Below are 21,037 nucleotides of genomic sequence, written 5' to 3'. Positions count from 1 at the left end.
AAATGTAGTAAAATTTTATTGAGTACCAAAATAAAAACAAACACAAATATGAAACGGTGATATGAAATTATTTTGTAGTGGCACAGGTGATCTATTAGTGATTGTGAAGTGAAATTCAATTGCTATGCAAAAGCATGAAAGGGAAATACGTAATATACTACAGAGTGTTTCAGAAGTCACTTTACCATTTTATGACAAAATGTGTTTTTTTCCGTAAATTAGTTTTACTTTTTAATTTCATGTTTCTCAGAAATGAAAGTCTTTAAAAAAAATAATTAAAGTACACTCATTTACAAGTAGTATATTTCATTTTTAAATGGTAAAATGACGTGGGCACTGCTCGTATAAAATAAGGAATTTTTCAACGAAATCTACCCAGTGTTTTCCTTTTTTAAAGTCCCTTCCAAACTTTACTTCCTTCTGAAAACTTTGTGTAATTTTCTATATTGAAAACTCATTTCTTATTTTCTTTGAAAAATCTACTACAATGATCCCCCCCATCCCCTTTCAAAAGATGTTGGATTCAGGTTTTCTGAAAAAAAATTACAGCCTTTAATCCAGGATATATGCCAATAAAACAACATGGGTACATAAAGCTATTTACCAAAGCCTATTCTTTTGCTCATTTTGTTTCTTTTTGTGATTTTTAGCTAACAATAACCTGTTTAAAATAAATATTTCTTATAAAGATATGAATCCTTAATGGCTATTTCAAACAAAAATAAGGCTACAACCAGGACCGTATCCAGGAATTTTTCGAGGGGGGGGGGGGCTACAAAAAGATTATTTTTTAAGGGGAGGTACATTTTTTCCAAAAAATGTATGAAAAATGAGTTTATATTCAGTTTTTTTATGTTTTTACGAGTCGGACAAAAATTTCAGGGAGGAATTCAAATCGCCCGAACACCCATGGATAGGGCCTTGGCCACAACGTTTCTGGAGCATATACTGAAGCTTCTTAATTTAGAGACTAATTTTGCAGAGTTAATCAACATACTATAGAGTAATGGACTACAGAGTACCTTTGGAAGTAACATTTCAAACTAATGCAAAGTGGTTTTGACTTAATGGCCACCATACAAATTTAATTTTCAGACTAAATCTCCGAAGATTCAAAAGTTTGGCAGCTTAAAAAAAAAAACTTCATGCTCTTTAACATAAAACTATTCATAAACAAGTAGATTTTGCGGCTGATACAGTGATTTCCTGTATTACTACCTATTGAATTTTGCTCCATAGCTTGTAGATTAACTCTCTTACACTAAGTTCTCCAAGTTAAGCGGCTCTTATACATGATTCCGGAAATACTGTGCTATTATTTGAGTATGGAGTACCCATTAGGCCTAAGGATAATTAATTTTATTAGAAATGTTTATTTTTCAGCTGGCTATTGTTAATTAATAATCACAAAATGACAATAAAACAACATCGTTCAGAATGCTTCCTTGTTTAATAGGGCCTTTCCCCCTGGGATATCTTAGACTTAGGCTCAATATAAAATTGCGGTCCTGATGTCTTTCTAATTGATCTCGGAAAGTTTCTGAAATGATGCATTTAAATAGTCATCTCAATTTGTACCTAACCTAAGTGCAAATACAGAATTGATTTGAAGAACACAAAAACAAAATAGGAATACTTAATATTCTCAGATTTCTCTATTGACACCCTCTGTATATTTAGGCAACTTTCTAAGGGCAAAACAGAAGCAATGTCTTCCTTGAACATTTTAAGAGGATAATCGTGCGAAATAAAAGCCAAATTTTTCCCAGAAAAAGTTAAAATTTTCTTGACAAATATCGAAATTTAAGAGCAGATGGATACTCAAAAAAGAAAATTTGTTAGACTAGCTGTGCAGACCATCCCTAGTTAGATCACACACACTAAGATGAGGTTAAACCTTTACAGAAAGATTTCCCCCAATCTAGTTCTGAAATATATTCCATTTTATTGAGTAAAACTCAAATTAAAATAAAAATGCGTAAGGAAAAAAAACAGAAAACGAACGTTAATCTAGAAGATATTCCATGGTAAAAAAAACTTTAAAATACGCAAGATACAGCATTTGAAAATATTATGTCTGCCGGGTATTTTGAAATCTATATATTATGTGCACCCTCGTAGGGCACATGCTCTTTATTTTTCTATATGGAAAAACATCGAATCTAATCCAGTGACTCATCATTCCTGTTCTTCCACAAATTTATAGTTGTTTTAGCTTTGTTCTTTTCTTCTTTTTCACCATGCAATTGTTTTCGTTTTAGTTTTTCTTGGTTTTGAATAATGTCTAGCCATGGAAATGGACCTTTCAGTTGGGTTCCTTGGTTGCTAAATGTGTCATCCACTTGTCGTCTCACTACATTCTGTTCGCACCTGCAACAAAATACTTTCTTGATGAATCAGGTTACAAATTTTGAACATTGCATTTTGCAATCTTAGAAGACAGATATTTTAGCTTTGCTATAGACATTTTCTAATTCAGTAGTTCAGGAATTTACATTTCAGTTATCTTTTTCCCTTTAATGCAAGAGGGTGCCACTTTTAATTTTAACTTTTATTTGAAATTTTTAGTGTAGATTTTGTTTTTAAAGTCTTTTTAAAGTATAGATGTTTCCTTTCTCTCTATTTAGATCGCATATCCGCGTTTCTTCTGGTTTCCTTATTTTAGTTTTTCTTTTCTTTTTTTACTTCTTTTTCACTGAATACAGGTCCTTTCCAGTTTCTGACAAAATATTTTCCAAGTCTTTAAAAAAAGATCCCAGTAGGCTATCGTACAGAAAATCAAACATTTTCAAACAGAGAACAACAATGTTTTTTCTAGAAAATTCTTATTTGTAAGAAAACGGCAAAAATTTTATTTTGAGCCGTTTCAGTGCAGAAGCAATTTTAATACTGGCCAAAAATAAGTGTGTGAAATAATCACCAAGGGACCAACTTCGGCGACGTACATCTTTGGCAAGGATTTTATCTTTTTGAAAAAAAAAAAAAAAAACATTTTCAAATTTCATATTCAATAAATTAGAAGAAAATGAAGACCTTATATATAGGTCATATGTATATCGGCATATATTTATGCATCTTTGACCGACAATAGAATTGTGGAGTTTCAAATATCTGTTATTGTTTAAGTAGCAGTGAAAGAAAGTACAAATCTCCTTAAGGCTAAATTACATTTCGTTATTCTTTCTAAATAATTCTTGAGACCGAACTCGCTAAGCGTGACAAAACTAAAAAATTTAAGACAACAAATAAAACGATGTTATATCAAAGCCAGTGAAACACGAGGAAAATGCATATATTTCGGCTGAAACCTCCACTTAGCCGTCTGTAGTGCAGGAAGAAGAATAAAAAGTTGTAGAAAGTGCAGAACCTACCATAGAAAAAAAATAAAATAGAAGAAAAATAATAAATCGATAAATCAGAAAAATCTAAAATATCCAGAAATATTCTATACCAAAATATTCTGCTTGTGGATACTTTGCTGAGACATCTCTTCCATATTCTACCAGATTAGGATGGTATATCGTTAATTATCCAAACATACATTTTAACTCCAAAACATCAATGCAACAGGCCTTTTTCAAGCAACAGGGTACAGGCCTTTTTCTGTACTTATGCAATTTTTCTATATTCTCTGTATATTTCCTGCAATTAGGACTGCCGAACGAAGCTGTTGGCTGAAACATTTGCATTTTCATCTTTTTTTACTGGCTGTGATTTAACACATTTTTCTTCGTTATCTTATGTTTTATCATTTTTTATTTTTTTTCTTGCATAATTTATCACATAAATAAAACATAATGAATGATTTACATGTGTTTTTCGAGTTAAAATGTATTTTTAGATGACTAAAAGGAGATGCTATTCCGAATCGGGGGGGAGGGAAGAGATGTTGCAGCAAAATCTCCACAAGCTGGATATTTTGGTAAAGAATTTACCTGGATATTTTGTTGAGTTTTTCCAGTAAAGATGTTTTATTTTTTTTTCTTGATAGTGGGCATAAAAATATATTTTCTGGACAGTTATATCAGACACGTCATAAGGAATTCATCCCTTAGACATGGGAGGGGGGTCATTGAAAAAACAACAAAGCAGACACAAGAGGAACATATGTCTCCAATCGTCAAAATACTGAATTTTTTGTGAAGGGGGGACCAATGGCTCCGCACCTTGCCTATACCACGCACGAATCACAATAGTATAGTTCACCAACGTTAAAATAATGATGAAGAAAAACTAAATCAAACAGTTCGTGGTAACGAACTGTAGTAAGGAGCGACCCGGCTCAATAGTAATTTTGATGCTAAAATATACATCAAAAGAATCAAATTTCCATGCTGATTTTAAATATATAAGTTTCATCAAATTTAGTCTTTGTCATCAAAAGTTACGAACCTGAAAAAATTTACCTTATTTTAGAAAATAGGGGAAAACACCCCCTAAAAGTCACAGAATCTTAACGAAAATCACACCATCGCATTCGGCGTATCAGAGAACCCTATAGCAAAATTTTCAAGCTCCTATCTACAAAAATATGGAATTTCGTATTTTTTGCCAGAAGACAAATCACGGGTGCGTATTTATTTGTTTGTTTGTTTGTTTGTTTTTTCTTTTCCCCAGGGGTCATCGTATCGACCAAGTGGTCCTAGAATTTCGCAAGAGGGCTCATTCTAACGGAAATGAAAAGTTCTAGTGCCCTTTTTAAGTGAACAAAAAATTTTTTCTCCAAAGTCAACAGATCAAAATTACAAGTGAACAAAAAATTTTTTCTCCAAAGTCAACAGATCAAAATTTTGAACTGTCATTTTGCCATTTTGTTCCGCATAGTCAAAAACCATTATAACTATGTCTTTGGGAATGACTTACTCCCCCACAGTCCCTGGGGGAGGGGCTGCAAGTTACAAACTTCGACCAGTGTTTACTTATAATAATGGTTATTGGGGGGATCTAGGGGGCTATGTGGGAGGATCTTTCCTTGGAGAAATATTTCATGGAGGAACAGAAATTCAATGAAAAGGGCGCAGGATTTTCTAAAATTACTATAAAAAAAACAATGAAAAAATAAACATGGAAAAGTTTTTTCAATTGAAAGAAAAGAGTAGCATTGAAACTTAAAACGAACAGAGATTATTACGCATATGAGGGGTTCTAAAAATACTTTAGCATTTAAGTTTGACTCTTTGCCACAATTCTGCTTTTTAAAACAATTAAAAGCTTTAGCGTAAAGAGCGAGGGATTGCGGAGGGGACAGCCCATTTCATATACGGAGTAATTTCTGTTCGTTTTAAGTTTTAATGTCGCTCCTTACTTTCAGTTAAAAAAACTAGTTTTTTTTATGTAATTATCAAGTAAGATGACATACAGAATGAAGATGGTAGCAAAAAAGTCAACTTTATTCCTTGTCTAGGTCAAAATTAAGGCAGCAGCTTCCTAGCTTTAAGACGTAAAGGAATCTGAAGTCTGGATAGCTGGCATGCTAATTCTGGTAATCTGAGAAACAAATAATAAAATACAAAGCATAACCACATCTCTTTAGAACAATTAAAAAAAGAAGAAGCTGTTTTTCAACTGAAAGCAAGGACCAACATTAGAACTTAAAACGAAAATAAATTATTACTTATATGGGGGGGGGGGTCACCCTAGTCAGGATTATACCGATATAAATCTGTTTCGCGGTTTGTTTTTGCTATTTGGGGAAATCACTTGACTTTCTACTGAAATTCTTTGTTAATGATGGAAAGCATTAGAAAATTAGAAAAGTTAACTTATTTTATTTACTCCATAATATGGAATTATTTTCTCCCAAATCCGGATTATGCTGTAAAATTTTAAAATGTTATAATCACGCCTGACATTTTAGCAGCGAAGTGGAGGGGGGGAGGCAATGGCCCTGCACCTTGCCCATACCAAGCCAAACTGACAATAGTGTGGAATAGTGTTCACCAACGTTAAAATAATAATGAAGAAAAAACTAAATTATCAAGAAAGATGACATACAGAATGAAGATGGTAGCAAAAAAGTCAACTTTATTCCTTGTTTGGGTCAAAATTAGGGCTGCAGCTTCCTAACCTTAAGACGTAAAGGAATCTGAAGTCTGGATAGCTGGCATGCTAATTTTGGTAACCTAAGAAACAAATAATAAAATACAAATCATAACCACATCTCTTTAGGAAAATTAAATAAAAAAAACATGTATTTCAACTGAAAGTAAGGAGCAACCTTAGAACTTAAAACGAATGGAAATTATTACTTATATGGGGGGGGGTAGCCCCCTCTTCAATACCTAGCTCTCTATGCTAAAGTTAGAATTTTGTCTCAGTTCTTTAAGAATGTCTCCTTAATCACAAAGGCCGTTTAATTAGAAAAATAGTTTTTAAAAGCACCAAGAAAAACTTTAGCGTAAAGAGGAAGGTGCTGATGAGTGGGCAACCCCCCTCATATGCATGACAATTTCTCTTCGTTTTAAGTTTTAATGTTGCTCCTTACTTTCAGTTGAAAAAATTGTTTTTATTTATTTTCTGATCGTCTTTTAAATAATGCTGGGAAATCTGACTCACCCTCCATGGAAAATAAATTCCCTTTCCCCATGAAAATACCTCCAAGAAAAGATCCTCCCACATACCCCCCCTATAACAGAAAAGTGCCCCTGAAAACATCTGTATACTTCCCAATAACCAATACTACAAATAAACAATGGGCTAAATTCATAACTTGCAGCCCTTCACCCGGGGACTGGGGGGGGGAGGTAAGTCATCCTTAATGACATCGTAATGAAATCGTGTGACTTTGGGGAAAACGTGTGTGTGGGAGAGGAGCAAGCCGCCCTCCAATATTTTTGGTAACGTAAATAGGACGCTAGAACTTTTGATTTCCAACAGAATGAGCACTCTCCCGATCTTCTACGATAGCTGGTTTGATATGATCACCCCTGGGGGAAAAACAAAAAAAAAACAAACAAATAAACACGCATCCGTCATCTTTCTTTTGAAAAAAGAAAATTCCACTTTTTTGTACATAGGAGCTTGAAACCTCTACAGTAGGGCTCTCTTGTATGCTGAATCCGATGGCGGGATTTTCATTAAGAACACTTGACGTTTTGGGGGTGTCTCCCCCATTTTTCAAATATTGGGCAAATTTTATCAGGTTTGTAACTTTTGATGGGTACCATTAAATTTGATTAATTTTATATATCTTGAATAAGCATCAAAATTCTATTCTTTTGATGTAACTTTTGCTATCAAGACTCGACTCTGAATCCTAGAGTCTTGATTACTATTGAGCCGCATCACTCCTTGCTTACAATTTTTTACCACGAACTGTTTGATAACCTAGATCAACAATGACAATATTTAGCGTTAACAACTGTTTAATTCTCTTGGCTGTTAAATTCTTTTTTCCCTTGGGAGGGGATCAATCAGTCCATGGTAACAAACTATAAGTAAGGAGCGATCCAGCTCAATAGTAACCGAAACTTGAAAAACGGAATTCTCATACAAATAGATACATTAAAAGAATCAAATTTTTATGCTAATTTTAAATATATAAGTTTCATCATCTTACCCGTCAAAAGTTACGAGCCTGAGAAGATTTACATTATTTTCGAAAAAAAGGTGAAACATCCCCTAAAAGCAATAGAATCCTAATGAAAATCACACTATCAGATTCAAAGTATCAGAAAATCCTACTGAAGAGGTTTCAAGCTCATGTTTGCGAAAACGTGGAATTTTTTATTTTTTTACCAGAAGAAAGATCACGGATACGTGTTTATTTGTTTATTTGTTTTATTTTTTTCCCAGGGGTGATCGTATCGACCCAAGGGTCCTAGAATGTCGTAAGAGAGGTGATTCGAACGAAAATTAGAAGGATCTTTTAAAGGATCTTTCCATGGAGGAATTTTTCATGGGAGAAGAGCATTTTCATGAAGGGGGCGCTGGATTTCCCAATATTATTTAAAAAACAATCCGATATTAAATTTAAAAAAGCAAGTTTTTTCAACTGAAAGAAAGGAGCAACATTAAAACTTAAAACGAACAAAATTATTAAGCATTCGATTATTCGTTTGTTATTATTAAGCATTCGAGGGGGTTTGCCCCATCGTCAATATCTCGCTATTTCTGCTAAAGTATTTTTAGCAATTTCAAAAGAGCTACGTATTCTAATCAAACGGTTTTTGGGATTCAGTGGGCATTCTTAAAGAATTGGAATAAAATTCGGACTTTAGTGTAAAGAGTGAGGTATTGACGAGGGGGCTAGCCCCCTTATATTACACATATGAGGGAGTTTTTTCTCCTCGTCAGTACCTCGCTCTTTACGCTAAAGTTAAAATTTTGTTAAATAATGGCCGATATAAAAAATAATTTGTTTCTGTTAATTTTCGGCCGATGTTAGCATTTAACATTATTTTAAGCAACTTCTTAATTATGATTTTTATTTAATAATATACTGAAGATACTGTATGTTTTTGGCTTGTGTTTGTTAGTAAATAAATAAAAAAACAAAACAAAAAAAAACAAGTTATTTCCATCCAATTGAAAGTTAGGAACAACATTAAAACTTATAACGAACAGAAATTATTACGCATATGAGGGGGTTGTCCCCTTCTCATACATCGCTCTTTACGTTTATTTTGACTTTTTGTTCCAATTATGTAAGAATGACTCCTGACACACAAGGACCGTTTAATTGAAATAATGAGGTTTTTACAAATTCACAAACATTTTAGCGTAAAGAGTGAGGTACTGAGGATGGGGTAGCTCCCTCGTATACGTAATAATAACCAAACGAAAAATCTAAGAAAATTGCGGTTCAAACAGTTTGTGGTAACGAACTGTAAGTTAGGAGGGGCTCAATAGTAACCGGAACTCCAAAAAACAGTTTTAAAAAAAGGAATTTGGTACCAATAGATACATAAAAAGAATCAGCTTTTAATGCTGATTTCAAATATACAAGTTTAGTCTTATCCATCAAAGGTTACGAACCTGAAAAAATGCCCCTTATTTTTCAAAAATGGGGAAAAACCCCTTAAAAGTCAAGTGATGTTAACGAAAATCACACCGTCAGATTCAGCGTATCAGAAAACCCTACTGTGTAGGTTTCTAGCTCCTATCTGCAAAAATGTGCAATTTTGTGTTTTTTGCCAGAAGAAAGATCATGGATTAGTGTTTATTCGTTTTCGCCAGAGGTGATTGCATCAACCCAGTGGTCCTAGAATATCAGAAGAACGCTCATTCGAATGTAAATTAAAAGTTTTAGTGCCCTTTTTAAGTGAACTTTTTTTTTATTTTCTCATTTTTTTAGATAATGCTATAAAATCCTGCACCCCCTTCATGGAAATTCTCCTCCCTCACGGTAAATTTCTCCATGCAAAGATCCTACCACGTAACCCCTTCTCCCTGACCCCCTCCCTCAACAAAAAAGGGTACATTTCCCAATTACTATTACTATATATGAACAACAGTAGAAGTTTGTAACTTGCAGTACCTTCCCCGGAGACTGTGGGGGATTAAGTCGTCCCAAAAGACATAATTATTAGGTTTTTCGAGTGTACTGAGCAAAATGGATATCCAGAACGAATAGAAATTAAATAAACAATCTTAGCAAACAAACACACAATAGGTACTAATATGAATGAGTAAATAAATGTGAAAACCAGTGAAATTTAAGCTGAATGTGCAAATCCAGCTTGGAACGAACAACAATTTCAACAAACAAGCGTTTGGGTTTATCCTTTTTCTCTCACTGTAAAAGTCTGAAACCTACTGCATCATTGGCGCTTTACTAAAAACGATTTATATTACAAATATTTTCTTTTGCACTTATTACAACATTGAAAACAAACAAAAATAAATTTTGAACTGATGAGCTTTCAGCAATTAATATCATTATATATAAAAAATTCGTTTAATTTTATTAGTTCTTTCAAGATTGTTCAAGACAAATATAGATTTACTACAAACAAGAACTTGGATACTGCCCCCTTCCCTAACTATAAAAATCTAAATCCTGCTACGGCATTGGTGCTTCACTGAAAATGAACTGTAGGTAGATAGATAGATAGATAAGTGTATTTTAAAGCCGAATATACAGCCATGAACAATAACATAATAAAGTACAATAACATAGACGAAGGACAAAAATAACATAAACTTTGATCAACGATCCTCATAAAACACTTAAATGCAACACTGCATTAACCTAATACTAATAATTAATACTTGAAAAAAAGGTCATTGAAAAGAATACTTAACACTCGGAAAGAGACATAAATAAAACATTACATTTACTTTATACTGAGATTTTTTATTTATTTATTTATTATTATTTTTCTTTTTATTTAACAAAATTTCCAGATACCTTGCTACTCTACAAATAAACTGAGGTGACATGCTGTTTAAGACACCTGGAAGTATCAACTTATTATTTCCAAATATTCCTTCCCTTATCGTAGAGAGCCCCTGGCACCGGCTTAAGCAATGCACTAAATAATTCTGTTTAACTCTGCAAAGCGGGCAAGCATATCTGTCTTCATTGGAACATCTTTCTTTAGATTATTTTATAAATTTTGCACTAGTTGGCAGGCAATTAGCTCTGAGCTGCATCCACAACGTCAAATATCTAGCTGGTAAATTCAGCTTAAGGTAGAACTCCTGCCCATAAACCACCTTAACATCCTCATAAAACTTTAATGTTTCTGATTTTTTTATTTCCTGACTCCATTTTTTAATCTTTGATTCTCTAGAACTATTTTAATCTCATTCTCCCAATTTGCATTTATACCCGTTGTTCCTCTACCTTCATTCCGAACAAAGAAAAACGCTGTTTTGCCTAAAATGTCTTTTATTTTTAGTGGCCATGATCTTTTTTTTCCCTTCGAGAGTAAATCTTCATAAGCTGCCTTAAGCAGCCTGTCACTCAGTAACTGGGCGACTTTCAACCAAAATTTAATCATTGGGACTAGTCTGTAATTTATTAGTGACCATATACCTATATCGCCCTTTAAAAACTGGGATAAGTTGTTCTATGTAGCCCAAAAAATGTCTTAAAGTACCCTAATTGAACACTCTCTATCTGAGTCGCTCTCTCAAGCCCCCAAATCTCTGCTCCGTAATGTAGAATGGGCATTATTCTCAATAAAAAGACCCTTTTATGGAACGACAAATTTTTTATTCCCATTACATTATTCCTAAAAATTGTGAACATTGCTGCTCTTCCCCAGTTTAACATTTCCTTTATATGAGAATTCCATCTTCCATTACTTTGAAAAATACATCCAAGATACTTAATTTTATCCACAACTTGTATCTCCTCCCTTCTAAACCAAAATTTACTTTCGCATTTATCATTCCTCTTGTTAAATATAATCACTTTTGATTTCTGAATATTTACCTGCAGGCACTACATTTTTAGATAATCATCTGATGGACCAGACCTTCCTTTCATATTGCTGACAACTTTCCTGATTTCTTCTGACGAAACCTCTCTTACCAAATCATAATCCTTTTCACATTTATCATTCCTCTTGTTAAATATAATTACTTTTGATTTCTGAATATTTACCTGCAGGCACTACATCTTTAGATAATCATCTGATGGACCAGACCTTCCTTTCATATTCCTGACAACTTTCCTGATTTCTTCTGACGAGACCTCTCTTACCAAATCATAATCCTTTTCTCTCATAGGGAACAAAACAAAATCACTCCAATTTTCCTTACTTGATTCTATACATTCTCCTTCTATACTCTCTAAATAACTTGACCTCGGCCGCTGGGATATCTGATCATATTTTTTCATTTTTGACCAGAAATCTTTTGTATTACCTAGATTAAAAGCTTGCTCAAGCTTCTTCTGTTCTTCTCTAAGCTTCTGCCACTTTTTTCTTTTTATCAACCTTTTACATTCTCTTCTTTTTTCTTTGAATATCAACAATAATTCATGATTTTCTTCAGATGAAGAGTAATTTTTAATTGCCTCTAGTAAAGCTTCTAAATATTTTTTCTTAACTTTATACTCATTGTCAAAGAAATTTACATTTATTTTATTATTTAACCATTCAGACTTTTGAGCACAATTATAAGTAACTGAACTCAATTCACTCAAAGTTGTATCAACATCCATTGATGATTTGTAAATAATTTCAAGCCTCTCAATTGCCTCGGGCCTTAAAAGTTCATTTCCAAACAACTCCAGCTCGTCGCCACTCCACTCGGTCTTCAAAGGCTTCTTATAAGAAACATTTTTTTTTCAAAACCATCATTACTCTTCGTAACTACATTTGTTTTACCCATTATTCCCGTTATAAGGCTTAGTTTTACCTCCACTGGAAAATGATCTGACCCTATGATACCTAGAACCTCAACGCGCATTGTGGATTTCACAAGCTCGGCTCCGACCAATATATAATCAATTATGCTTGGATTTTTTCCTGGCAGACAGGTAAACTCACCCGCCTCTGCATCCTTACCAAATCGTCCATTTTCAACCACAAGAGCACTATCAGAGCATAGCTCTAGAAGCCTCCTACCCCATCAATTAACCTTTCTTTTAAAGTCCTTGCTATTCCTAGATGTCTTATAAATATCAGGTATCAAATCTGGCGTTCCTACAAAAAAAAACCTTCATTCATTTCATTACCCAGCCTAAAATAAGCGTTAAAATCCCACACAGCTAAAAAATAATCATTTTCATGTCGACAATGTAAATGTCTCATCTATTCGTCAAGCAGATCCCATGTTGATTCATTACGATATGAACCATTCTGAGGAGCTATATAAACGAATCCAAGCATCAATCTTTTGCCCTTTGTAATAGGAATTCGAACCCATACAATGTTTTCGGAATTGCTAGGAATACGTAAATGATTTTGTAAACAACCCTGCTTAATTAACACTAAAATACCACCATAATATCTCATATGTCCAGCCGCTTTTCTAGTAACTTTTTCTACTGAATTAAATAAAAAAAAAAACAAGTTTTTTGAAATGAAAGTAAGGAGCGACATTAAAACTTAAAACGAACAGAAATTACTCCTTATATGAAAGGGGTTTTTCCTCCTCGACGCCCCGCTCTTTACGCTAAAGGTTTTTATTGTTTTAAAAAGTAGAGTTGCGAGAAAGAATCAAACTTTAGCGCAAGGAGCGGGGCGTCGAGGAGGAAAAACCCCTTTCATATAAGGAGTAATTTCTGTTCGTTTTAAGTTTTAATGTCGCTCCTTACTTTCATTTCAAAACACTTGTTTATTTTTTATTTAATTTCTGAAAGTTTTTGAATTAATGCATGTCTTACTTTGGCTCTCCGTACATAAATTATTAAAATGAAATTTGTACATTAATTCTTTTTTTGGCTAAATGGCTTTCTCTTAGTTTTGATCAGACGATTTTGAGAAATAATGGGTGGGGAAGGAGGCCTAGTTGTCCTCCAATTTTTCGGTTACTTAAAAAGGCAACTAGATCTTTTAATTTTCAACGAACGTTTTTATTAGTAAAAAAATACGCAACTTAAGAAATAACTTACGTAACAAGCTTTTATATTCTTATATTTTGATTATATATATGAGGCGGTTGGTCCCCTCGTTAATACCACGCTCTTCACACTAAATCTTGTTTTGTCCCAATTCTTTAAGAATGACCCCTGGATCAGAAAGGCCGAAGAATAAATAGTTGAAATTACTTAAAAAATTTTTAGCATAAAGAGTGAAGTATTTATCTCCTCCTAATTACCTCGCTCTTTATGCTAAAGTATTTTTAGAACCCCTCATATGCGTAATAATCTCTGTTCGTTTTAAGTTTTGATGCTACTCGTTACTTTCAAATGAAAAAACTTTTTCATGTTTATATTTTCATTGTTTGTTTTTTATAGTAATGCTAGAAAGTCCTGCGCCCTTTTGATTGAATTTCTCTTCCCCCATGAAATATTTCTCCAAGAAAAGATCCTCCCATATAGCCCCCTCTCCTGAACCCCACACCCAAACCAAAAAAATCCCCCTGATAACGTCGGTACACTTCCCAGTAACCATTACTGTATGTAAACATTGGCCAAAGTTTGTAACTTGCAGCCCCTCTCCCAGGGACTGTGGGGGGTAAGTCATCCCCAAAGACATAGGTATTATGGTTTAAGACTATGTGGAACAAAATGGCTATCTCAGAATTTTGATCCGTTGATTTTGGTAAAAAATGAGCGTGGGAGGGGGCCTAGGTGCCCTCCAATTTTTTTGGTCACTTAAAAAGGGCACTAAAATTTTCATTTCCGCTAGAATGAGCCCTCTTGCAACACTCTAGGACCACTTGGTCGATACGATGACCCCTGGGAAAAAAAAAACTACAACAAAAAAAAAAAAAAAAATAAAATAAACACGCACCCGTGATTTGTCTTCTGGCAGAAAATACGAAATTCCACGTTTTTGTAGATTGGACCTTGATATTTTTTCTATAGGGTTCTCTGACACTCTGAATCCAATGGTGCGATTTTCGTTAAGATCCTATGACTTTTAGGGGGTGTTACCCCCTATTTTCTAAAATAAGGCAAATTTTCTCAGGCTCGTAACTTCTGATGACAAAGACTAAATTTGATGAAACTTATATATTTAAAATCAGCATAAAAATCTGATTCTTTTGATATATCTTATAGCATCAAAATTCCGTTTTTTAGAGTTTCGTTTACTATTGAGCCGGGTCGCTCCTTACTACAGTTCGTTACCACGAACTGTTTGATAATCTCTGAAAGTTGGCACTGTATCTTCACTGTGCCACGTCTGGATTAAAGCAATAGCTTCCACATCATATAAATCTTGTAATATATGGTCTACCTTATTTTTTACACCTTGGATATTCCATGTAACTATACGCAAAGGGTGTACATGACTGTAGTGTCCCTAATTCACTTGGCAATAAAACATCATGTGCTGGTAGGACGTACGGCGAGACGGGATCTTCCCTATGAGGGAACGAAAGTCGATGGTAATCACTAGACTATGCAGTGGTCGGGCTCTTTGATGGACCTTCATAGTTAGCTTCTCTTCTCATAAAATTTCCCTGTTGGATACTACCTCTTTCACCCACTTGGAGAAGAAGTCAAAAATAAACATTTTGCCGTTTATAGACAATTTTTCTCCCCTCACCTTTGCTTGGTGGCGCTTAGAAAGGGCATCATTTAAGACAAATATCCAATGCTTGCGTGCTTCCCTTTGCCTTAGGGTGTAATCTGGAGCAGCCGATATCCCTCTTCTCTTTAATACAGGGTTAGATCCCAAAATAATACCACGAGTTTCAACTGAATTTAGTTTTAATACCACTGGACCAGAACGAATTCTAAACACGTCTTTTCACGTCATAGCGGGAAAGGCCTAAATTGTGTATGTACTTATTCAGAGTCCTAAGAATTTCTTCTCTCAGAGTATTCGCTGCCGTATTAATGGGAGGGAAGTTATACGGTACTATATTTGACCTTCTAAGTTATTCCTTTAAAGCATCTGAGCGTTGACTAGCTGCGCTTAAATACTTTCTCAATACCTTGATTTCCTTTTTCATCTCTTCATTAGCTCGTGCATTTCCTGCCAATTTCTCATTTATGGCAGCCAATTGGCTTTCAACTGAAGTAACTTTAGTTAGAACTTCAGAAAGCGTCTTTTCCAATGTCTCAGTCAAGCAAGGCATTAGGTCCAACTTGAAATTAATTTCTTCTAAGAACTGATCGCTTGCTCCTCCTTCAATAGACATTTCAAGGGAAAATCAATTCTTAAGGGAACAGTGGCAATAACCATTAACAAACAACCGCCGACGATTAACTCTTTTTTACTAGTTCTGGCGTAACTCGTTCTAACTCTCAATTCCGAATTTCAATTTTAATTAAGAACTTCAATCAATAGCCACTATTGCAATCAAATAGTCATTGCGTCATTACTAAACGACATACCACAATAGTATCTGATGAGTACAAAATTGTTCACAAAGAAGTCCTCTATCGTTATCCAATTAATGCAAGTTTCATCACCGTGTATTTCGCTTGAAATATATTTTTTTTTTTTTTTAGACGATGTTCACCCGATGACCGCTGAATGAAAACTATACTACAAATATTTTCTTTTCCAGTTACTGTAGCATTGAAAATGAAAATAAAATTAAGGTGAAATAAAATATTGGACTGATGTTCTTTGAACAATTATTAGCGTTATATATCAACATTCAGTTTGATCTTATTTGTACTTTCTAAGACTGTACAAAATATATTTAGTTTTTAGTAAAGCGTCAATGAAGGAGTAGGTTTTAGACCTTTACAGTGACAGAAGAAAGCTAAACCCTAACCCTTGTTTGTAGAGATTTTCGGTCCTTTCAAGCTTGATTTGCATAATCAGATTAAGTTTCACTCGTATTAAGATTTATTTACTCATTTATATTAGTACCTATTTTATGTTAGTTTGCTATGATTTTTTTTAATGTAATTTCTGTTCATTTTAGATTTCATTTATGCTTCAATAGCAAAATATTTTTTTTTCGTTTTAAGCTTGATTTGCATATTCAACTTAAGGTTTACTCGTATTAAGATTTATTTACTCATTTATATTAGTACCTATTTTATGTTAGTTTGCTATGATTTTTTTTAATGTAATTTCTGTTCATTTTAGATTTCATTTATGCTTCAATAGCAAAATATTTTTTTTCGTTTTAAGCTTGATTTGCATATTCAACTTAAGGTTTACTCGTTTTAAGATTTATTTATTCATTTATATTAGTACCTGGTGTATGTTTTTTTTGCTATGATTGTCTATATAATTTCTGTTCGTTTTCGGTTTCATTCATTCTTTAAAAGTAATTTCTGGTCGTTTTGAGTAGGCTTAAGATTGCTATTTCTTCCGATCTTAAGCTTAATTAAATAAAATAACAAGTTTTTTTAAATGAAAGTAGGGAGCAACATTATAATTTAAAACGAACAGAAATTACTCCGTATATGAAAGGGGCTTTTCCTCTTCAACGCCTCGCTCTTTACGCTAAAGTTTGATTCTTTCTCTTAACTCTACTTTTTAAAACAGTAAGAAACTTTTAAAATCAGTAAAAAACTTTATTGTAAAGAGCGGGGCGTTGATGAGGAAGCAGCCCCTTTCATATACGAAGTAATTTCTGTTCGTTTTGAGTTTTAATGTCGCTCCTTACTTTCATTTAAAAAAATTTGTTTTTTTTTATTTAATTTCTGGACGTTTTTGAATTAATAAAATGTTTTGATCTTGGCTCTCCGCGCATAAATAATTAAAACGAAATTTGAATATTAACTAATTGCAATTAATCGGAACGTTTTGAGAAAAAAGGAGCGAGGGAGGAGGCCTAGCTACCCTCCAATTTTTTGATTATTTAAAAAGGCAACTAGAACTTTTAATTTTTTACGAACGTTTTCATTGGTAAAAATATACGTTACTTACGAATTAACTTACGTAACGAACTTCTATATTCATATGTTTTTATTGCGTATACGAGGGGTTCACCCCTCGTCGATACTTCGCTCTTTACACTAAAGCTTAAATTTCGCCCCAATTCCTTAAGAATGACCTCTGAATCACAAAGGTCGTAGAATAAATGGTTGAAATTACTAAAAATACTTTAGCATAAAGAGTGAGGTATTACGAGGAGGTAAATTCCTCATTAGCATAATAATGTTTGTTCGTATTAAGTTTTAATGCTGCTCCTTACTTTCAGTAGAAAAAACTTTTCATATTAATTTTTAATTGTTTTTCAAATAATGCTAGAAAATTCTGCGCCCCCTTCATTGAAATTCTCTCCCCCCATGAGACGGTCTTCTATGGAAATATCCTCCCACGTAGCCCCCCCTCCCTTTCTCAACTCTCCCCCTAAACCAAAAAAACCTTCCTGAAAACGTCTGTACATTTCCCAGTAACCATTACTACAGGTAAACACAGGTAAAAGTTTGTACCTTGCAGCCCCCCCCATGGGGACTCCGTGGGAGTAAGTCGTCCCCAAAGACATAGTTCCCCAAATGGCTATCTCAGAATTTTGATTCGGTGACTATTGGTAAAAATGAGCGCGAGAGGGCGCCTAGGTGTCCTCCAATTTGTTTGGTTACTTAAGAAAGGGCACTAGAAATTCTAGTTTCGGTTAGAATGAACCCTCTCGCGACATTCTAGGACCACTCAGTCGATACAATCATCCCTGGAAAAACAGAACAAACAAAAAACAAAAAAACAAATAAACACGCATCCGTCATCTGTCTTCTGGCAAAAAATGCGAAATTCCACATTTCTGTAGATAGGAGCTTGAAAGTTCTACAATAAGGTTCTCTAACACGGTCTGATGGTGTGGTTTTCGTTGAGATAGTATGATTTTTAAAGGGTGTTTCCCCCTATTTTCTAAAATGAGGCAAATTTTCTCAGGCTTGTAACTTTTGATGGGTAAGACTAATCTTGATGAAACTAATATATTTATAATTAGCCTTAAAATAAGATTCTTTTGATGTAACTATTGTAACTATTTTTCAATTTATAGTGTTGGCGTCTACTTTCATGAAGAATGGTTTGGCGTCCTGAACGCTAAAACTAGAAAGACCTGGTCCAACTGGCACGCTTCATTCTTATGTTATGTCATTTATATTAATCTATGGATTTTTTTGCAGTACCAAAATTAGCAGTCGACATCCCCATATGCATCTTGATATTTTTGGGCATCAGAATTGGGAAGCTTCTGCCTGACTTCATGTACAAAGACGTCTGCAACAAAGGTCGCTCTGGTACCGAAGAATTGTTGCTAACTTAACCACTTCAAGGTAAAATAACTGATCAGATCAGTTTGTTATCTGATAACTATTTGTAAAGTCAACAAGTAGCTTAACATCTTATATGAGCTTCAGCTTATTTATGAGAATAAATCAATACAAAACTGCTTAATCAAAATCATCCGCTATTGGGCAAAGAAACTTAAGTTTCTTATGAATGTTGTGAGAATAGGACGTAGCGATAGGAGGGTACAATAAATTATATACTATAACATTATAATATATTATAAAAGATAAATCTCTGGGGGCGGAAAATTGCTATGTGGCACCTAGTAAGAACAATTTAATTCAGTCAAAAAACATTCTTTTCTTAAGCGCCAGATGGCCTAGGTGGCACTTTCCTGATACTCGGATACATTCGTTTAAACTTGACAAGCCACAGAACCCCTTACTTGAACTTAGGAAACTTAATCAATCGATTCTTTTTTTTATGGTTTTTAAGGTTTTAGGATCAAAGAATATGGTTAACTTTCAGCTTTATATGCTTTTAAGGAGTGACCATGTAACTCAATCCCAACCAACTCGGTTCCGTTCAACTAAACCCTTTTAATGCAACTATCAGTCAACTCCGACTCCGTTTAAATTAAATTCATCCGGCTTAGTCCGATTCAATATTGGATTCAGTTTTTATTCAGTATTTATTCAGACCAGTGTTGAAAAAGGATTGTATTTTGAATAGTGATTTAAGTGTTGCACAATAGAGTTAACTGATATGTTTTGTAAAAGTAGTGGATCTAATTACTCAGTGACGAAGAAATTAAATCTTTTTTGGATACTTTTTATGGATAATTTTAATGAGAAACAGACGAAGGCTGGCACGTCTATAAATAAGAAAAGCAATTAAAAAGTAAGATATTTCTAATTATCCGATATGCCTGGAGGATTCGAAATTAGAGGACTAGCGTTTGCAAAATTCAAAGGATATCCAAAATGGCCGGTTCGAATTGTGGTTACTGTTCAAAAGAAAACGGATCACACTATGCTGTTTTCTGTTACAGCACCCTTGAGGTATTAACGGTTCAAGAATCTCAGCTCGAATCATTCCAAGAAAATTTTGATGAGGCTGTGAAGAAAAAAAAACCAAAGGAGTAGCAAATACATTCAGCGAAGTTACCACTCTCTCGGACATTTACCTAGAAAAGTTAAACTTGGATCGGGCTTCTCTTGCCTCCGTTGTGGACTATGCTCAAAAAGAACTTGAGAATCTGAGAAACGGTTTGAAAATGAAATTAAGCAAAGGGTTCGTGACAACTTGAGCACGGTACCTTCTACAGGGCTAGTATCATCAGTTACAGAAGACATCGTCTGTAAAATTCATGATTCAATTTTGGTTGAATACTCGGCAAAGTTCAGTGCTTTTGAAGAAATTTTATCTGGGCTCAAAAAGCAAACTGCATCTCTGGAAGACAGAATCGAAGTGATTGAACTAAAACTTGATGATATGGAACAGAAAATGATAATGGATACGCTTATTTTTAGTGGTTTAAAGCAAGTACAAGGAGCCAGTGTTGGGATGTCAGTCAAACAAGTTATTGGGGAAAAAATGAGACTACCGGATATTGCAAATTCGCACATCCTGAGCGTTCGTTGGTTCCAAAATCCATCCAATCCAGACTCCAGCACTTCTAACGTGTCTCCCGTTTGTGTTGTCTTTCGTAATCTGGATGCTGCAAAAACGGTGTTCATGGCAAAATTGAAACTAGCAAAAACTGGTATATTTGTGTCGGAGTACTTAACGGGAAAGCGTAAACAATTGCTTGATTTGGCTCGAAACAAACTTGGTTCAAAGAACGCATGGTCAATCGATGGAATGATTTTTGTCAAACAGGGTCCGAATATCAGGAAAATACAAAGTGCAAATGATCTTATCGGTGAAGGATCATCAGCTTAATTACTGCTTTTCTTACGTTCAGTTTGTGCAGTGCCATGTTCTCACTCTTTGTTTCTTTCAACCATTTTCCGCTTGCGATACCCTACTTTTTCTTTCTTTTTCGCATTGATACTCTTCATTTTTTTTTGTCTCTGCTATACTCTTATCAATTTCTGTTTGCACTTAAGCCATGTCAGGATCCCGTGATCGATTGAAAAATTATGAAGAAAATAGATTAGTTATTGATGATGTGTTTTCAGATGTTTCGTTTGGTCAGTCAGAATTTAAAGCTGGATCAAAAAAGTACCCTAATGATATTTAATGCGTTGAACTTGAAGATCTTACTAAATGGGATATATGTAATGGAAATTCGTTTCTTTTTTGGAACTGACAAGGAT

General features: G+C 34.1%; 1 protein-coding gene across 1 annotated transcript in view; it reads right to left on the bottom strand.

The window, feature by feature from the left end:
• LOC136043619 (uncharacterized) overlaps nucleotides 1-21,037 on the bottom strand; it is a 75,576-nt gene continuing 54,539 nt past the window's right edge. Inside the window, exon 7 of the mRNA XM_065728527.1 lies at nucleotides 1-2,370. Coding sequence (XP_065584599.1) covers nucleotides 2,163-2,370 — 208 coding nt within the window. The 3' untranslated portion in view covers nucleotides 1-2,162. The remainder of the gene's footprint in view (nucleotides 2,371-21,037) is intronic.

This window comes from Artemia franciscana, chromosome 2 (assembly GCF_032884065.1).
Source record: "Artemia franciscana chromosome 2, ASM3288406v1, whole genome shotgun sequence".
Taxonomy (NCBI): domain Eukaryota; kingdom Metazoa; phylum Arthropoda; class Branchiopoda; order Anostraca; family Artemiidae; genus Artemia; species Artemia franciscana.
The sequence above is the reverse complement of the archived record's forward strand: the minus strand, read 5'-3'. Positions and strand labels throughout refer to the sequence as shown.